This window comes from Peromyscus maniculatus, chromosome 23, assembly GCF_049852395.1.
Source record: "Peromyscus maniculatus bairdii isolate BWxNUB_F1_BW_parent chromosome 23, HU_Pman_BW_mat_3.1, whole genome shotgun sequence".
Lineage (NCBI taxonomy): Eukaryota > Metazoa > Chordata > Mammalia > Rodentia > Cricetidae > Peromyscus > Peromyscus maniculatus.
This window is the reverse complement of record NC_134874.1, coordinates 44,145,302-44,162,268: the sequence shown is the minus strand read 5'-3', so window position 1 is coordinate 44,162,268 and position 16,967 is coordinate 44,145,302. Positions and strand designations below refer to the sequence as shown.

The following is a 16,967-nucleotide window of genomic DNA, read 5'->3' as shown; positions in this document are numbered from 1 at the left end:
ATCCACCTATTTATCCTATTACTTCTTTATCTTTTTTCTCAGAGTAGATTCGATGATCTATCTCATATCTATATTCTCTTTTTCTTTTTGCTTTCTTTTTGCTTTCTAGGGGTGAAGATATCTTTAGGGAATCTTGAAAAGAAAATTTTGGGGTTAATCATCAAGTCCTGTATCGTTTGTCCAGTCTCTGCATAATAGGAAAGTTCAGGGCTTGTTTCAAGTCCTTGTTTGAGTAGTCTGTCAGGCTGGATCATCTCAAATAGTCCTCTCGAAATTGTCCTGACCAGTTTGTAGTCCAAAGTCGATTTTTCCATGGTGTTAATTGGCTTAATGTCTTTATCATAGTCCATGTGGAATCATCGTTGTAGGATCCTGTCATCTTTTTGAAAATTTCAAAGTCACTGTTAGGCATGGTCATGGTTTCCTATAGACTTTTTTTTTTTTTTTTTTAAATATGGAACGCTTCACGAATTTGCGTGTCATCCTTGCGCAGGGGCCATGCTAATCTTCTCTGTATCGTTCCAATTTTAGTATATGTGCTGCCGAAGCGAGCACCAACATTCTCTTCTTGCACACATGTGCATATACATACATGGACACACAAAACTCTTACACACATAAAATAAAAATAAAAAATAAAGAAATCTTTAAAAATTAAATTGTAGTCCAGGCACCTGAGAAGCAGAGGCACTCTATAAGTCCAAGGTCAGCCTGGTCTAGGAGTCCAGGACAGCTGGGCCATATAGCGAGACTCTGTCTCAAAAAATAAATAAGTAAATAAAATAAGGTCTCTGAAGCCATTGAGGAAGACATCTGATTTTGACCTCTGGTCTACACACACACACACACACACACACACACACACACACACAGGTAAATGTACCCCCACACAGCCTTACACACATAAATGCACTTCAGACACTACAAGCCTAAGTTTCCCCTAAAAGACAAATCATGGCTTGTAGTGGTGGTATTACAACTTCTGTTATTATTTCTTCTGTCTGTGGTGCTATCGTCTGAAGGTGGCCCCTAGATTCATGTACTAAAATTCTACCCCAAGGTAGTGGTATTGAGAGACATGAGGCCTTTGGTGATAATGATCAGGTCACTAGCACAAAGTCCTCCTGAATGGGATCAGTAGCCTTAAAGGGGGGTTCTGGAGAGCTTCCACCCCTCTACCCTATGAGGAAACAGAAGGCCTCACCTGTGAGCCAGAAAGTGTCCCTGACCGCTGAGTGGCTCAGCTGGTGCTTGGTCTAAAATTCCCTCTCCCAGAACTGAGAACTACATTTCTGCTCTCTCCAAACCACCCAGCCTGCTGTATTTTATTGTAGCTCAAAGAGAGAAGGCATTCGGAACCCTGAAAAGTCATCATGAAGTTGACGCTTCCACAGAGATGCCCTTCCCTCCCTCCAGGAAGACCCATCTAAGCAGCAGAACGTTTCTCAGTAGACTGGGCTCCAGGTTCCTTAGTGCCCCTACAGAAGGGTCGGTGTTTATTAGCCGGAAAAGCAACTTTATACTTTGAGAAAGAGTGAGACAGAGGTGGGAAATGGCCAGTCCTTTGAAGCTCTGTACTCAGGTCAGTAAGCCAAGCTGGTGGCCTTTTGGTTGAACTCTTCTGTCAGTTGGCTCTTTTATTTTGTTGTCGACACATGGAAAGGATATATTTACCAAAAAGAATTTAAGCCTGGTGGTGGCACACGCCCTTAATCCAGCACTTGGGAAGCAGAGACAGGTGGATCTCTGTGAGTTGGAGGATAGCCTGATCTACAAAGCAAGTTCCAGGACAGTCAGGACTGTTACACAGAGAAACCCTTTCTCGGAGTAGGGTGTGTGTGTGTGTGTGTGTGTGTGTGTGTGTGTGTGAGAAAAACAACAACAACAATAAAAAGAATTTAAAGATAACTATACAGCCTTTTTTTAAAACCTCATTGAGGAGTGCTCATGTGGTGGACCTCCCTCTGGAAACTGGCTAATGATATTTTGTTTGTCTGCTGTTGACCAATAATGGTGTAATGCACGTCTATTAATATAAATAATGGAGAATAACCTTAGTGTGGTAGTGCACTCCTAGGATCTCAGCACCAGCCTAAGCTACATGATGGCTGTCTCAAGAATGACAGCTTTGGGCATTCCTCTCTGTACCCTGTGAGACAGAAGGGTGGTCGCTCTTGTTTTTCAAGTGATGACCCTAGGAACCTTCATTCTTCCTCCCACAGGGGCATCTGCTGTGTGTCAGGCCAAGAGACACGGATCGGATGGGAACATGGCAAACAGTCCTGCCCTCCTGGGGCCGACATTCCAGTGAGGGGATAGAGGAGAGATAGTAAGCAAGATAAATGAGTGATCCAATGTGTGCTAGCTAAAGAGAAAAACAAAGGGTGTGAGAGATGGACAATGGGCTCTCACATTGTCCTTCAGGGACAGCCAGTGCAAAGGCCCCCAGCAGAAACAAGGAGCCCTTTGAGGCTGGGATAGAGCAGGCCACAGAGATACAAGAGGAAGAAGTGGGGTCAGAAGTCAGGCTGGCCCATGCAGGTCTCCAAGGTGTTTGTAAGGACCTCAGCTTTTTCTCTGAATCCCCATAGGATTTGAACAAATGAGTGATCTAAACTGACTTGGTTTAATCAGCTAACTGGCCGCTGGTTTTGAGAGTAGACTGATGGGATAATTGTAGATACAAGGACGCCAGTCAGAAGACCTGCAGCCATCCAGCTAAGACTGTAATGGTAGTAAAGGGACAACGTTTGCTGATACAGGACATGGGGACATGTTACTCCCACCTGTCACCACTGAAGTTCTCTAAGTCCATATAGTCTCTTGATACCAACTTGCATGGGGCCTAACGAGTGCTAGGAACTCTCTTGGGCCTGTGCTCGGCACAGGCTTTGGGGAATAGCAGGTCTCTTGGCAGCTGTTTTTGGCAATCTACAGAGAGCCCTGGAGTGATTTTTACAAATACATACTGATGGCAGGGACCTAGACTTTCAGATGTAGCCCAGCCTGAGCCTTCCATGGACTGAGGTGTGTAGAAAATTGGAAACTGTGGTAAAGATGGGAGGAGGAGCTGAGGAGGAAGAAAATACATCAGCAGATTCCTGAAACAGATGTTGGAACTGCAGGGACAACTCTGTCCTTTCATAAGTGTTAATTGGGTGCAGCTTAAGATTTTTGTTCTCAGCTATCTAGACTGGTACCATCCAGTCCATGGAAGACAGGTGCAAGTCATCTTAGGCAAGTCCTAAGAAGAAGGAAACAGCCATAAAAATACCAAAGTAGATGAGGGAGGGTAGTGTGAGGCTCTGTCTGCCTAAACTGGCCTTGAACTCGAGATCCTGTTGTTTCAGGCTCTGGAGTGCTGGGGTAGAAGGTGCGCTCCAACAGTCCTGTTCATCTAATTATGTACAGTGGCTCCTCATGGCCAAAGTGGTGTTACGTTCCCCCAGCTTTTTCCTAGGAGCCAAGTGAGCACACTCTCCCAAGTCTGTTTATGTCTGAAACCTGCCACTTAACTTGAAATGCTCAGTGTGACAGTGCAGCAAGAGGCCACTTAGTGCTGATCCTGAATTTACTGACATGCCAAAGTACGTTTTTGCTGATGTTTATGTTACCATTGAGTTTATTTTCTCTGATGATCATTTTATCTTCTGTCAGTTTTTCTCTAGTTGGTTGGGTCTTATGAGATTGTTTGTCACAGAGCTGGGCCTGGAACTTGGGGCTTCACAGTGCCTGGCCGGGCTTCACCCACCTTCCCCACTCATGCTAGGTAGTTCTAGAGGCGAGGAACAGGAGCCGGGAGCAAGCCATTTTCCCTTACACTTTATTTTAATGTGTCAGTGTTTCACATAAATTCAGTAATGTTAGCTTGCCCATCAAATTCAAGGCTCTCCTGAACTCAGGCTGAGTGTTTTTAATTTCACCTTATGCCTTGTCATGATGGTTCTCTTGGAAGTATTGGCTGGCCCTCAGAACAGTGGACACTTGGATTACTAAGTAGAGACCTTAGCACTTTATCTATCACTTTAATTACGTAGGAATGGCTACTTAGTGCCGATGTAAAGGTTGAATGTGAAAGTCTATCTGATGGATAGAACCCAAATATGTTACTTTTCTGGGTTTTCTACTTAATACTGTCTGAGTAGAGTTAGTGAGCCTGCTACATTTTCAGTTCTGCTGTGATTTTTTTTCTGACCTGTGGTTCAAAGATAGCTACAAAGGTATTGGTGAAGGACAGTTTCAGTAAAAAAGATTGATTAAAAACAATTTGTGAAAATTAAAGGACAGTGAAAGAAGTATCAATATATAAATTGTTACAAGTTTAGTACTACTTGTCAAAAGCACCAAATATATGTGCATATATTTTATTTATTTATTTATTTTTATTTATTTATTTATTTATTTTGGGGGGCAGTTTCCAGACAGGGTTTCTCTGTGTAGCTTTGCACCTTGCCTGGAACTCGCTTTGTAGACCAGGCCGGCCTCGAACTCACAGAAATCCGCCTGCCTCTGCCTCCTGAGTGCTGGGATTAAAGGCGTGCGCCACCACTGCCCGACATTTTTTTTTTTTTTTTTTTTTTTTTTTTTTTTTTTGGTTTTTCGAGACAGGGTTTCTCTGTGTAGCTTTGCGCCTTTCCTGGAGCTCACTTGGTAGTCCAGGCTGGCCTCGAACTCACAGAGATCCACCTGGCTCTGCCTCCCGAGTGCTGGGATTAAAGGCGTGCGCCACCACCGCCCGGCCATTTTTTTTTTTTTAAATACTTTTAAACATTTATTGCACGTGTAGAGGTCAGTCCGCAGTTGAACTCAGGCGGTCAGGCTTGGCAGGAGGTGCCTTTACTGGCTGAGCCATCTTTCCATACTATGCATATATTCTGTGTGTGTGTGTGTGTGTGTGTGTGTGTGTGTGTGTGTGTGTGTGTGTGTGTGTGTGTGTGTGTGTGTAGGTGCCTGCAGAGGCCAGAAGAAGGAGTTGGATCCCCCGGAACTAGAGTTATAGGTGGTATATATATGGTATATATATGGGTGTGGAAAACCAAACCAAACTGTGGTTCTCTGCAGTCTCAGCAAGCACTCCTAACCACTGAGCCATTTTTCTAACTCCTTATGAATAAATTTTGACCCAGAAATTTCATAATTCATCTAGCTGAAATTTCTCACAAGGAAATAGAGTCAGTTATGTGCCAGTACGTACAATCGGGGATTCCTGAATGACTTTTCTATTCTTCATTAGCTGGAAGTGATCCTGGATTGTTTGATTAATTGTATGTTTATTTTTGAGACAAGGTCTCCTGTATCCTAGGCTAGCCTCAAACTCACTGTGCCAAGGATAACCCTGAACTCCTGATCCTTCTGCTTATACATCCTCACAGCCTGCTAGCGTTCTTCCCAAAAAACTACCCCTAAACCTACTGGGTTCACACAGTGTGCACCAGCAAGGGCCAGCACCTGTGGTGCTTGACAGACGAACGTATTACACAGCTCAACCTGGAGAGACAGAGAGACACAGAGAGAGAACACTTGAATATGTTCACTCTGGTTTTTGCTTCTGATTATACATGGCTATTTTACTTTGAACAAAAATCCTATGAAGCACCTTCTTGTGTACAATTTATTCCAATATTTACTATTCCGTGCTATTTCCTTCCTTTAAAATACCATGGAGATTATTTCACAGGCTTGACTCAGAAAACATGGAATGAGCACATCGGACTGGAGCGGTTGGGGTGTTTGTTTACTCTTGCTTGTCAGGGCTAAGCACATTAACAGGAAAGCCTCCTTTCCCCTTGGTGTTTGTCTTTATAACATTTGGTGAAATGTTTAGAAGATTGCAGGGTTTCTGGTCTGACACCTGGGAGACCAGGCGAGGAGGGACTTGGTTGTGAGTGGCCACAGGTGGTGGTTTTCGGAAGCCTCTACATGCTGGAACTTAAGCTCTCACCCAGCTTTTCACGCACCACGTTGGGAGACCTGAGGAATCCTGGGCGGGTGGTGACATCCTCTTTTCTTTCTCCCTTTCTTTGACTTTCAGAAAACCCTCTTCTAGGCAGTTGAAGATCAATGATGATGCCCTATTTCTCTGCATATCCTAAACCCAGGAGGTTTTTATGTCTGTTTAGGGGTTAGTGGTTGTTTTTGAGGGTCTCGTATATTCCAGTCTGGCATCCACTTTGTTCTGTAGCCTGGTCTTGCTGCCTCCACCTCTCCAGTGTGAGGTTCACAGGCATGTGCCACCTCACCCAACAAAGTGCAGTTTGGCCTCAGGGTCCATCTGTTTTCTGAAAATTTTTGCTTGGAATTTCCCACTGACCCACGAATTTAAGTTGCCAAAACCTCACCCACACATCACCCCTCTGCTTCCTGGCTTGCTCTGTGTTCTTTTAGTGGTGTGCCCCTTTTCTTTGTTTGGCTTCCATTTGAAGCAATTGACCACTCCGTGGCTACCCTGTCTTCTCTTTCTTCTTGCAAGACCTGGAGGTCTTCTTGCATAGATCTGGAGGCGGAGTTAGGCTTCATGTCCCTTTTCCAAAACTTTTGTTTGTCCCCATTTCGTACCAAAGAAGTTCCAGATTTCTTAGCTCTCCCATGTCTGTCTGTAAACCACGCCTCCCACCATCAGTGACATTTCTGGCTATCCCTCCATTGTTCTGACCTTCCTTTGTTGTAGCATTATCTCTAGACTCCATCTGATGTCCCTGCTCTGTCCTGCTCTGAAAATCTTTGAACGCACCCTGGGAGTAGGAGCCACATTCTAGCCTCTTGGATCTTTTCCCATTGCCTGGCACTGTTCTTAGCCTCAGGCTGCTGGTAGAACTCAGTGGGTGGCTTTCCTAGCAGAATAATGTGCTTGTGTGTCCCAGAGAGAGGCAGCGGACAGAGCCACCAGGGGTGCCATCCACCTTTTCCTTGTAACTGGGTGGCTGGGAGTGCCCTGGCTGCCTTTACTTTTCTTTCTGTCTCTCTGGCCTTTAAATGTGAACATCCCTGGTTCTGGTTCCAGAGAGAAACTGAGAGGCGCTGTCTCTGCCTGCCGGATTCATCAACTTACAGAAATGCATCCTGTTTACATTTCTGGCAGCCTCGTTGATTTGGATGGTGGCCAACAGCTAGCCACTCAGCCCTTGTGGGTTTTTAACCAACAGTGTTCTCAGTGCACATGCGCCGTGAAAGCATATCCAGACCCAACATGTCCTCTGTGCACCATCATTACCAAGTCTCCTTGCTGGCCTCTGATATCCAACAAGGCTTTAGTGTGTTTTCTGGGAAGACTTCAGTCAGGATTCACTGCTCTAAAGAGACTGGGTGACCAGAGACTAACCTAGAATCTATTGGAAATGAGACCAGGGTTTTCAAGTTTGGGTCCTCATCTAAAGAGAGTAAAGCCAAAACACCCCAAAATCCATATCTCCAGCAGACAGGGGCCCTGTTTTCAACTGAACATTTAAATGGCTAAATTTATAAGTTGTCTTAAAGATGCCCTTTGAACAGTTTAAAGTGCTCCGTTGTTCTGGGATGAAGTCATCAAACTGCTTACGACCTTATTTATGTTTTCACAACTGACTGAAATGTACGGTTGTCAACAGATTCAATGTGCAGTAACAGTCCCTGGGAACTCTAGTCTGTTGACTTCTGCCTTCTTTCTTTTTTCCTTTGTTAGGTGTATTGGGGTTTGGTGGTTTTCTTTGCTTTCTCATTTAGGAAATTGGTCTTTTGCTTTAAAAGAGGGTAGGATACATTGTCATAGTGTTATGCTGTGCAGCTCCCACCCCCACGTCCGTGCGCCCCATTGGGCTTTTGGAAGCTAGAATCTTGCTTTGTAGCCCAGGTTGGCCTTAACTCGATCTTCCTGCCTCTGCCTTCCAAATTATGGGATTACAAACTCATACCACCACACCCAAGCTAGTATCTTACTTCTAAGGTACCAGTAACTCTCAGTTCTTTTTTTTTAATTGTGTGTGTGCACTCTCACTTACTCAAATGCTGCACCACAGCGCACACGTGGCAGTCACAGGACAACTTGCAGGAGTCACTCCTCTCTTCTACCATGTGAATCCCAGGGATCCACCTCAGGTCTTCAAGTTTGGTGGCAAGTACTCTTACCAGCTGGGCCATCTCATAGGCCTCTGGAAGCACATTTTAAGCCCACTCGTGTCCCTGTCAGCCTGAGGAAGGCCTGGCTCCTGGTGCTAGCAGCAGTCTTAGTAAGTGATCTGTAGAGATGTGGGTTGCTGTGGGCACACTTTGCATAAAAATGATTGTTCTTGAGGATTATCCATCTCTTCTGTGTTTGTGCATTTGTTTCTTGAGACAGGATTTAACCCCTAAGTTGCCTAGGCTGTCTTGAACTTGATCTTCTTGCCTCAGCCTCCCAAGTGCTAACTAACAAGTGTCTGCCATTACAACCTGACTTGGGTTGTAGATTTCATTGAGTAAAGTCACACCCCTTATGAAGCTAAATTCCTTATTATATGAAAATAACACCTGAAAAAAATGCCTTGTAACAGACACCGGAGGTAGAGGCAAGAGGATCTCTGAAAGTTCAAGTCCATCTTGGCTATGTCACAAGACCCTGTCTCAGAAAACAAAACAACAAGGCCAGATACCACAGAGTAGTACAGTAGGGCTGCCTCGTCCAGCCCATGTGGAAGCTGAAATCCTGTCCCAGCTATCTTTGCCAGGCTCAGGCTGCCACTGCCTAGCAGGACAGGGTCCTCCTTCTGGTTTCAACAAATGGGACTCTGTGCATACTTAGGTTAAGTTTTGTTGTACATAATGTACAGAGTAGGAATGATCTCTTTTTCATTCACAACCTTTAGAATTTTGTCTTTTGGGGAAGGCAGAGACAAGACAGTGTAGTATGAGAAAGCAGGAGGTGGGAAGGCCCCAAAGGCAGCAGTCAGCCAAGGGCAGTGAGGCAGGAGAATGGAGGGCTTGGTCAGACACTGGCCCCAAGTGAGTCCCCGTGGTCACACTCAATATCTGCTGAAGACCCAGCTCCGAACCACAGGAGCCTTGCTTTTTCCTGCTCCTTCCTCTGTCTTTTCTAGTGCCTGGCCCCTACTCCATCATTGGAACATAAACTGCTCTGGTTGCTAGTGAACTTTCTGAAGCCTTTTTATCTGAAATAATGATAGGTTTGCAGGAGGTTGCCAAGCTAGTCTGAGCAGTGTCAGCCAGCATTCTCCACTGTTGTGACACACATAATTATAGTACAATAGCAGAAGCAGGAAATGGACATGGGTACAGTGTGCATAACCGTCACAGTCAGGATCACAAAGTCAGGATCCTGCGCTGTCCCTTGTCGTCATCATCCTCTCCTCCCATCACCAACCTCCACAACCACCATATGCTGTCCATCTTTACATTATCATTTCAAGAACATCATACAGGGGGTTGAAGAGGGGGAAGAGAACAGCATATAAACTGTTGTGTAACGTGATCTTTTCAGGCTGGCACTCTTCAGTTGGAGTAACGTACATGAAATCCTTCCAGGTTGCTCTGGCCGTTGGTTCCTGAGCTAAACTTTTTTACCTCCAGTACCAAGGATGGAACACTGGCCTTCTGCATGCTAAGCGAACACTCAACTCCTGAGCCACACCCTGTCACTGCCCATTCCTTTTTATTACTGAGTAGTTAGTATTCCATGGTGTGAGCATCCCACCATCCATACCATATGGACATTCTTGTGAAGGTTTTTGTGAACAGGTTTTGGTTTCTCTGGGTTGAATGTTTGAGAGGAAGGTCCCTGGGCTGTGTAACACATTTAGTTTTCTGAATCTCCCAGTACCCTCCCCCTCCCCCAATACTGGATCTTCCCTGTGTGTAAATGGGTGTGTCCTCAGCCAAGGCCTTCCTCTGCTCTCCCAGTCTGTGACCATCGTGGGCATGTGGATGTGGGCCTCCCCTCACCTGTTAATTCCCTGGCTATGCCTGCTCTCTGCTGGAATCCCTTGATTCCCCTCACCCATTTGCTAACTAGGCTAGAAACTTGAGTTTGAGTGTTCTCTCTCTCTCTCTCTCTCTCTCTCTCTCTCTCTCTCTCTCTCTCTCTCTCTCTCTCTCTCTCTCTCTGTGTGTGTGTGTGTGTATGTGTGTGTGTGTGTGTGTGATGTACATGTGTGAGGGTTAAAAGACAACTTGAGGGAGTTGATTCTTTCCATCGTGTGGTTCTAGAGGATTGAACTCGGGTTGTCAGGTTTGGCAATAAGCATCTTTACCAGCTGAACTATCTCACCACCCCAGGTTTGAGTGTTCTTTATAAATTAATTCTAAGCACACCTCCATTGTCAGCTGTGTGTTTGGCAGTGTTTTCTCCCATGTTGAGTGGATGATGTGAGTGTGATCACCCCGACTCCACGGGGCAACACCTCTGCCAGGTATTCCTGTCAGTTAGACTGCAGGAAAGACTGACCTGTCACCACAGTGCCTCAGTGGATTGAGGCAAGAGTGAAAGGCTGCAGATGAACTATAAAGGCTGCCTTTGATTAGGGAGGTGTATTTTAGAATAAGGGACAACTAAAACCATGGAGCCATGTACTTTACACGGGCAAATTAGGGAGGATATATATTATATCACAATAAGGTTGTTATTTATTTTTTTAAAAGGGTGAGTATGTGGGATAGGGTAGTGCACACCTATCATCCCAGCACTCAGGATATAGAGGTAAGAGGATCAAGAGTTCAAGGCCAGATTTGGCTACACAGTTCAAAGCCAGCCTGTACTGCATGAGTCCTCGCCTCATAGATAGATAGATAGATAGATAGATAGATAGATAGATAGATAGATAGATAGATAGATAGATAGATAGATAGATAGATAGATAGATAAATGGGTAGATATGGGGAGTTGGCTTGGTGGGTAAAAGCTCTTGTGCTTGTGTGAAGATCTAAGTTCGAATCCCCTGCACCCACATAAAGACTGGGCATGATCATGTGGACCTGTTAGGATGGAGGATGGAGACAGGAGGATTCTGGGGCTTACTGACTGCCAGCCTTCCTCCAGGTTTATTTCAGTAAAGGAATAAGGTGGAGAACAACAGAGCAGGATGCCAGATATCCCCATCAGGCCCCCACATGCGAGCACAGCCGTGTGCACCCACATGCACACACACATACACCACACACATAAAACAATAAAAAAGGATAAAATACCACATGGGAAGTCGTGGAGCTGGTGATATGTAGACTGGCAGGCAGCAAGGCAGACAGACGGTCCTGAACTGGGAGGTCTTTCCTACCATTGCCTTCTTGATGTCTGCACTCCTCTGCACAGTACTAACTATTCAGAGAGAACTGAGTACCTTCAGGCGCTCACTGCAGACCTCACAGGCTCTGCCTGGCCAGTCTTGAAGCAGTGATCTGAGAGGGGGACCAGGAGCCTCCACTGCCATGGAGTTTTTCCAGGCCAGGCGTCCCCTAGCACTGTTTTATTTAGGTTCCTTCTCCATCCCCTTGACCCTGTCTGCAAGGGGAGGAAAGGGCAGAGAAGCACTTGCTGTATTTTTAACACTGAGGAAACAAGCGAAAGCAGTTTCTGCCAGCAGCAGTGGAGCAGTACATCTGGGGCTTCAGCTCGTGTCAGCTCAGACTTTTCTTGTCTCAGGGTTGCTCACTGCCTTGTGTGCACGACTTCCTGCCTGTTTTGAGTTGGGACAAGCAGTTGTATCTTGGTAGGAGTTGACAGTCCTAGGACAGTGTGGCTAAATGTGCACTCCCCATGCAGCAGCCCTATCCCAGTGTCTTCCCAGAAGGAAAGGAGACACTGCACATGAACCTCCAGCCAGAGATATAGGCTGCTGGTCTAGTTTCCTCTCCACTACTATGGTAAAACACCGACCAAAAGCAATCCGGGGAAGAAGGGGTTTATTTCATCCTACACAGGGTCACAGTTCATCATCGAGCAAGTCAGGGCAGGAACTTGAAGCAGAAACTATGAAGGAACATGGCTTGCTGGTTCCCTCTCTGGCTTATTCAGCCAGCTTTCTCATACAGCACAGGACCACCTGCCCAGGGTGGTGCTGCCCACAGTGGGCTGGGCCCTCCTGCATTGATGAATAGTCAAGACAGTCTCCCACAGACCACTTGGATCAGGCAGTTCCCCAGTTGAGGCTTTCCTCCCAGATGACTAGATGTGGTCCTGGGAACCGAGACACTCATGCCCAGACAAATGAGGAGCCAGTGCTAAAGATCTCCACAGTGGGCTCAGAGCACACAAGTAAACTCCCTTTCCCTTCTCACCTTCTTCCAGGGCTCAAGGGTGCTTGTGGACGCGCGTGACAAGCTCGGCATTCCCTGGCAGCACTCTGAGAACGAGAAGCACGGGATGTTTCTGATGGCCTTCGAGAACAAGGCAGGGCTGCCTGTGGAGCCTGCCACCTTCCAGCTCTACGTGCCAGCCCTGAGCGCACTCTGGAGGGACTCCGGGATCAGGGAAGCCTTCAGCCGCAGGAGCGAATTCCAGCTGGTGAGGGAGCCTTCAGCCTCTATGTGACAATTCTGCCCCCTAGAATTTCCTTTCAAACTCAGCCCTGTCATCCCCATACTCACTCAGGATTCTGGGGCAAGAGGATTTCGAGCTCAAGGACAGCCTAGGTTTTGTAAAGAGACCATCAAGTAGGGGAAATGTATTAACAGGAGTGAGCTAGAACTTGCTACAAACTCCAATATTAAATAAAACACATAGCAGAGGCCTGGCCATCTCACTGCTTCCAGGGAGAGCACACTTCTCTTAGCACAAAGAGCAAAGGGTTCTTACCATAGTCCAGACTGGCATTTGAGCTACCTTGCCCACATAGGAAAGCAGTACCCTTAAGCAGCTTTCCCTCCAAGAGGTGGCAGCAGCCACAGGTCTCGGGTGTTCTCTGATGCCCTTTGTAGTTGTGTGACCTCTGCAAGTAGGTCTCTGCAGGTTTGTTCTCTCCACTGAAGGATCTATAAGTCTCGGAAAGGCTAATCATTGTAGCCATTTCAGCTGCTAAGGACATAGCCTACAGCCAGAAAATGTGGGGTATTTTGCCTGTTTGCTTTGGGGTTTTCTTCTGGCAATCCTGTAAAACTGTCAGTTTTCAAAGAGAAGTGGTGTTCTGTCCAGAAACCAGGAGATGCGTGACTGACTGCTATGGTCACAGTGTGTCAGGACCTCAACATCCTTCTTGTGTCTTTGCCCCAGGTACACAAGATCCTATTCTATCTCCTTTGTCCCTAGCCTTCTTTCGTGATGTTGCTGTAATAGTTTCTTATTTTTAAACATGATGGTCTTGAGCTTTCAACAGTTTTCAAACTTTGTATCAGGGGTTTCATAGGGCATATTTTCTTTTGTAACTTGCTTTTTTCCCATTCATATTACTCGCCATGGTTTCTTTTTACTGCTATCTACTGTTCCATTATGCAAACTCAAAGACTATTGCTTCTCATAGGTGTCTTTCTGTGTCGTTTCTGTGTTTTGTCTCACAGAGACTGCTGTGACCTTCCTTATCTGTCTCCAGGTGTACATGCTCAAGGGTGGCTCTAGGGTGTCAATCTTAGGATGTAATCACCGGGTCACGAGGCGTATTTATCTCCAGATAGACACAGTGACTGACGTCAGACTCTTTCCAGAGTAGCAGTTGCACTGGTGTGCTGCTTCTGGCGGTAGAGAGGGATCCCATTGTCCCCACACAGGCTAGTGTTGACTGTTGACAGACCCGGGTTTAGCCCATCTCCTTAGGGTTTAGTTGCCTTGAGTTCCTGTGTGTTAGATATCTGCTGTGTCTTTGGCCATCTCTTTCTCATTGAGCTGTGTTTTCTCGTTTACCTGACAGGTTCTGCTAACAGTCCATTCACACATTACTTTCAGTTCAGTTCCTCTGGTAATGATTCCCACAACCAAGGTGCAGTGGTCAAAACCAACACCTTCATGTCAGTGCCAAAGCCAGCTCTGGATGCCCATTGTGTGGCACTTTCTGTCCCCTTGGTCTCTTTCATCTTCCCTGTCTATTATGACCTAGACACCTGAAGACCACTGGCCAATTACTTTATAGAATGTCCCTGTGTGTCCAGTGTCTCCTCATCACTAGAATGAGGTGATGAAGGGTGGGCATGGTAGCACAGTTCTGTCAACCCAGCACTGAAGTGTTGTTGGTTGTTTTTGTTCTTTTTGGGAGGGCTCTCCACCCAGATCCCAAATAAATCACATACAGAAGCTTAGTCTTACTTATGAATACCTGGCCTTAGCTTGGTTTAGTTTCTAGCCGGCTTTCCTTATCTTAACTTATCCCATTTACCTTTTGCCTCTGGGCTTTTCCCGTTCTCTTCCTTCTGTAAATCTTACTCTTACTCCGTGGCTGGCTGTGTAGCTGGGTGGCTGGCCCCTGGAGTCCTCCTCCTTCTCTGGCTCCTAGATTCCTCTCTTACCCAGATCTCTTCTTCTCTGCCTGCCAGCCAGCACTGCCTATTTCTCTCTCCTGCCTCACTATTGGCTGTTCAGCTCTTGATTAGACCATCAGATGTTTCAGACAGGCCCAGTAACACAGCTTCACAGAGTTAAACAAATGCAACATAAGCAAAAGTAACACACCTTAAAATGATATTCCCCAACACTGAGGAGAGTCAGGCAAGAGGATTGTGAGTTTAAGGGCAGCCTGGATTTTTAAAAAGAGGGTGAGCCGGGCAGTGGTGGCGCATACCTTTAATCCCAGCACTTGGGAGGCAGAGGTAGGCGGATCTCTGTGAGTTCAAGGCCAGCCTGGACTACAGAGTGAGTTCCAGTAAAGGTGGAAAGCTACACAGAGAAACCCTGTCTCGAAAATAAAATAAAAAGAGTGAGGTGGGTGACAGGAGAGGTAGCTTAGCATTTAAGAGTCTTTGCTGAGTAATTGTGAGAACTGGAGTTCAGATCTCAGCATCCTGCAAACACCTGTACCTACCTCTGAGGGTTCTGCTGCCCTCTTCTGGCCTCTGTGCATGCATAGGCATACATATCAGCATATATGTGTGCATGTGTTCACAGATACATTCACACACATGTAAGTAAATAAAGTGAATCTTTTTGAGACAGGGTTTCTCTGTGTAGTCCTGGCTGTCCTGGAACTCACTCTGTAGCCCAGGCTGTCCTCGAACTCACAGAGATCCTCTTGCCTCTGCCTCCCCAGTGCTGGGATTAAAGGTGTGCGCCATCACCACCAGGCTTTAAAATGAATCTTTTTAAAAGAAGAATATGTTTTTTGGCAGGAAAGCCACAGAAGTGGCATTGTGCTCAGACACCATGTCAGGAGGCATGTGACACCAGTTTGTTCAGTTGTTTGGTTACAGCCCTGTCTGGTGGCCTTTCTCTTCTGGAACATTACTACTACTACAAAATACTATCTCTCTGTATTCCTTCCTCAGACATATCCTGGGGGACACTATGAGACTGTGCATGTGTCCTCTTTTTCTTCATCATGTGTGTGTGTGTGTGTGTGTGTGTGTGTGTGTGTGTGTATACACACGTGGAGGCCGGAACTTGGCATCTTCGTCTTCCTTGATTGTTCTCCACCTTATTTATTGAGGCAGGGCCTCTCACTTGAACCCAGAGCTCACTGGTCTGACTAACCTAGCTAGCCAGCCTATTCCTAGGGTCCCCTGTCTCTACCTTTCAGAGGATTGCCACTGGGTCACTACACCTGAAGCATTTACATAGGTTCTGAAACCAGAACTCAGGTCCTCACATTAGTGTGGCAAGTACTTCATCCACTGAGCCGTCTCCTGGCCATGCCGTCACCTTTACACACTAATTTTTAAAATCCATCTAGAGAGCATAACAATAGCATTTTTCTCCCCTTTGAGGCAAAGTCTCACTATCCAACCAAACTCACAAATCCTCCTGCCTCAGCCTCCAGGGTACTGGGGCTCTACAGGTACACACACCAAGCCAGGTAAAGATGATGCTCTCTCTTTCCTGGCTCTTTCCATTTGCACATCCTTCCTCAAGTTAACTTGAACAGCTAAGGAGAAAGAATGAAAAATAGATGATGCTGTTTCCTTAGGGAAAACTTTTCACGGGGGTGGGGATGTAAACAAGGACTGGGAATTGAGTAGAAGTTACTCTAGGGTGTGTTACTGCGTGTTGGCCCTTTCCCCACCAAGTACTGTGCCAGGGAAGGGGGTTCAGGCCTGAAGTTGAAATGGAAATTAATGACTTGAGTTGTGGAGGGCTTGCCAGGGAAGGAGGTGCCAACATCCAGAGTTTATTTCCAATGGCTACTTGATAAGATCTCCATCTAGGAAGTTCATGTGGAGTTCTCTGGTCAGACGTTGCCTGCCTTTCCCCACTGAGTATAGCGTCTTAGAGCTGGGCTATTCCTGCCCTGGGAAGTCAGCCTTGTGTTGTTTCAGGCATGGACATAAGCCCAGAAAGGTGGTAGGGTAGCCAAGGCCACATCTTCTTGGTAGTCAGTGAGAAAATGGGGCTTTACATTTCTGTTGGCTTATTTTTATTTCCCTGTATTCATGTACTCATTCAATATTGAATGCATATCCATGGGTGCTGGATACCTGAGTCCGGTGCTGGGACTGAGCCAGGTGCTAGGGATGCAGCAGGTAGACCAAAAATATGTTTGTTCCTGCAGCTTCCAGTCCAGAAATAACATGACTTAGAGCCAGGGTGACGCTGCCCCTGGTGAGGGGACAGCAGTCATGTCTCTGTCACCATCTTTCCATCGTCCACTTCAGCTGCAGCTTCAGGTTACCTGTGTGATTTCAAAGACAAAGTGAACTCCAGGCCAGTGTGGCAGGTTCATGGTGTTTCATCCCTAGACTTTGGACTTTCTGTAGTTTGCTTTGAGGAAAGCAGCCGAGCAGTGGTGCTGAGCTGCCCTTGTTGTTGGACAGTGATTTGCAGAGCGCCGTGCTCTGTGCCTGGCTCTCCCCTGAAGCTCTCGGTGTCGGAAGCCTTCTCTAGGCCACGTTCCGGCCATTTGTGTTTGGGGCTCCTTCCCTCTCAGCTGCTCTGA

General features: G+C 46.3%; 1 protein-coding gene and 1 non-coding gene across 2 annotated transcripts in view; one reads left to right on the top strand and one right to left on the bottom strand.

Moving 5' to 3' along the window:
- The window catches only part of Gna12 (G protein subunit alpha 12), an 86,101-nt gene that overhangs the window by 34,468 nt on the left and 34,666 nt on the right, over window positions 1-16,967 (top strand). Inside the window, exon 2 of the mRNA XM_006990742.3 lies at window positions 12,248-12,463. Coding sequence (XP_006990804.3) covers window positions 12,248-12,463 — 216 coding nt within the window. The remainder of the gene's footprint in view (window positions 1-12,247; window positions 12,464-16,967) is intronic.
- LOC143270654 (U6 spliceosomal RNA) lies at window positions 449-555 on the bottom strand. The gene has a single exon (XR_013047893.1). It is a non-coding gene; the product is annotated as a U6 spliceosomal RNA (small nuclear RNA).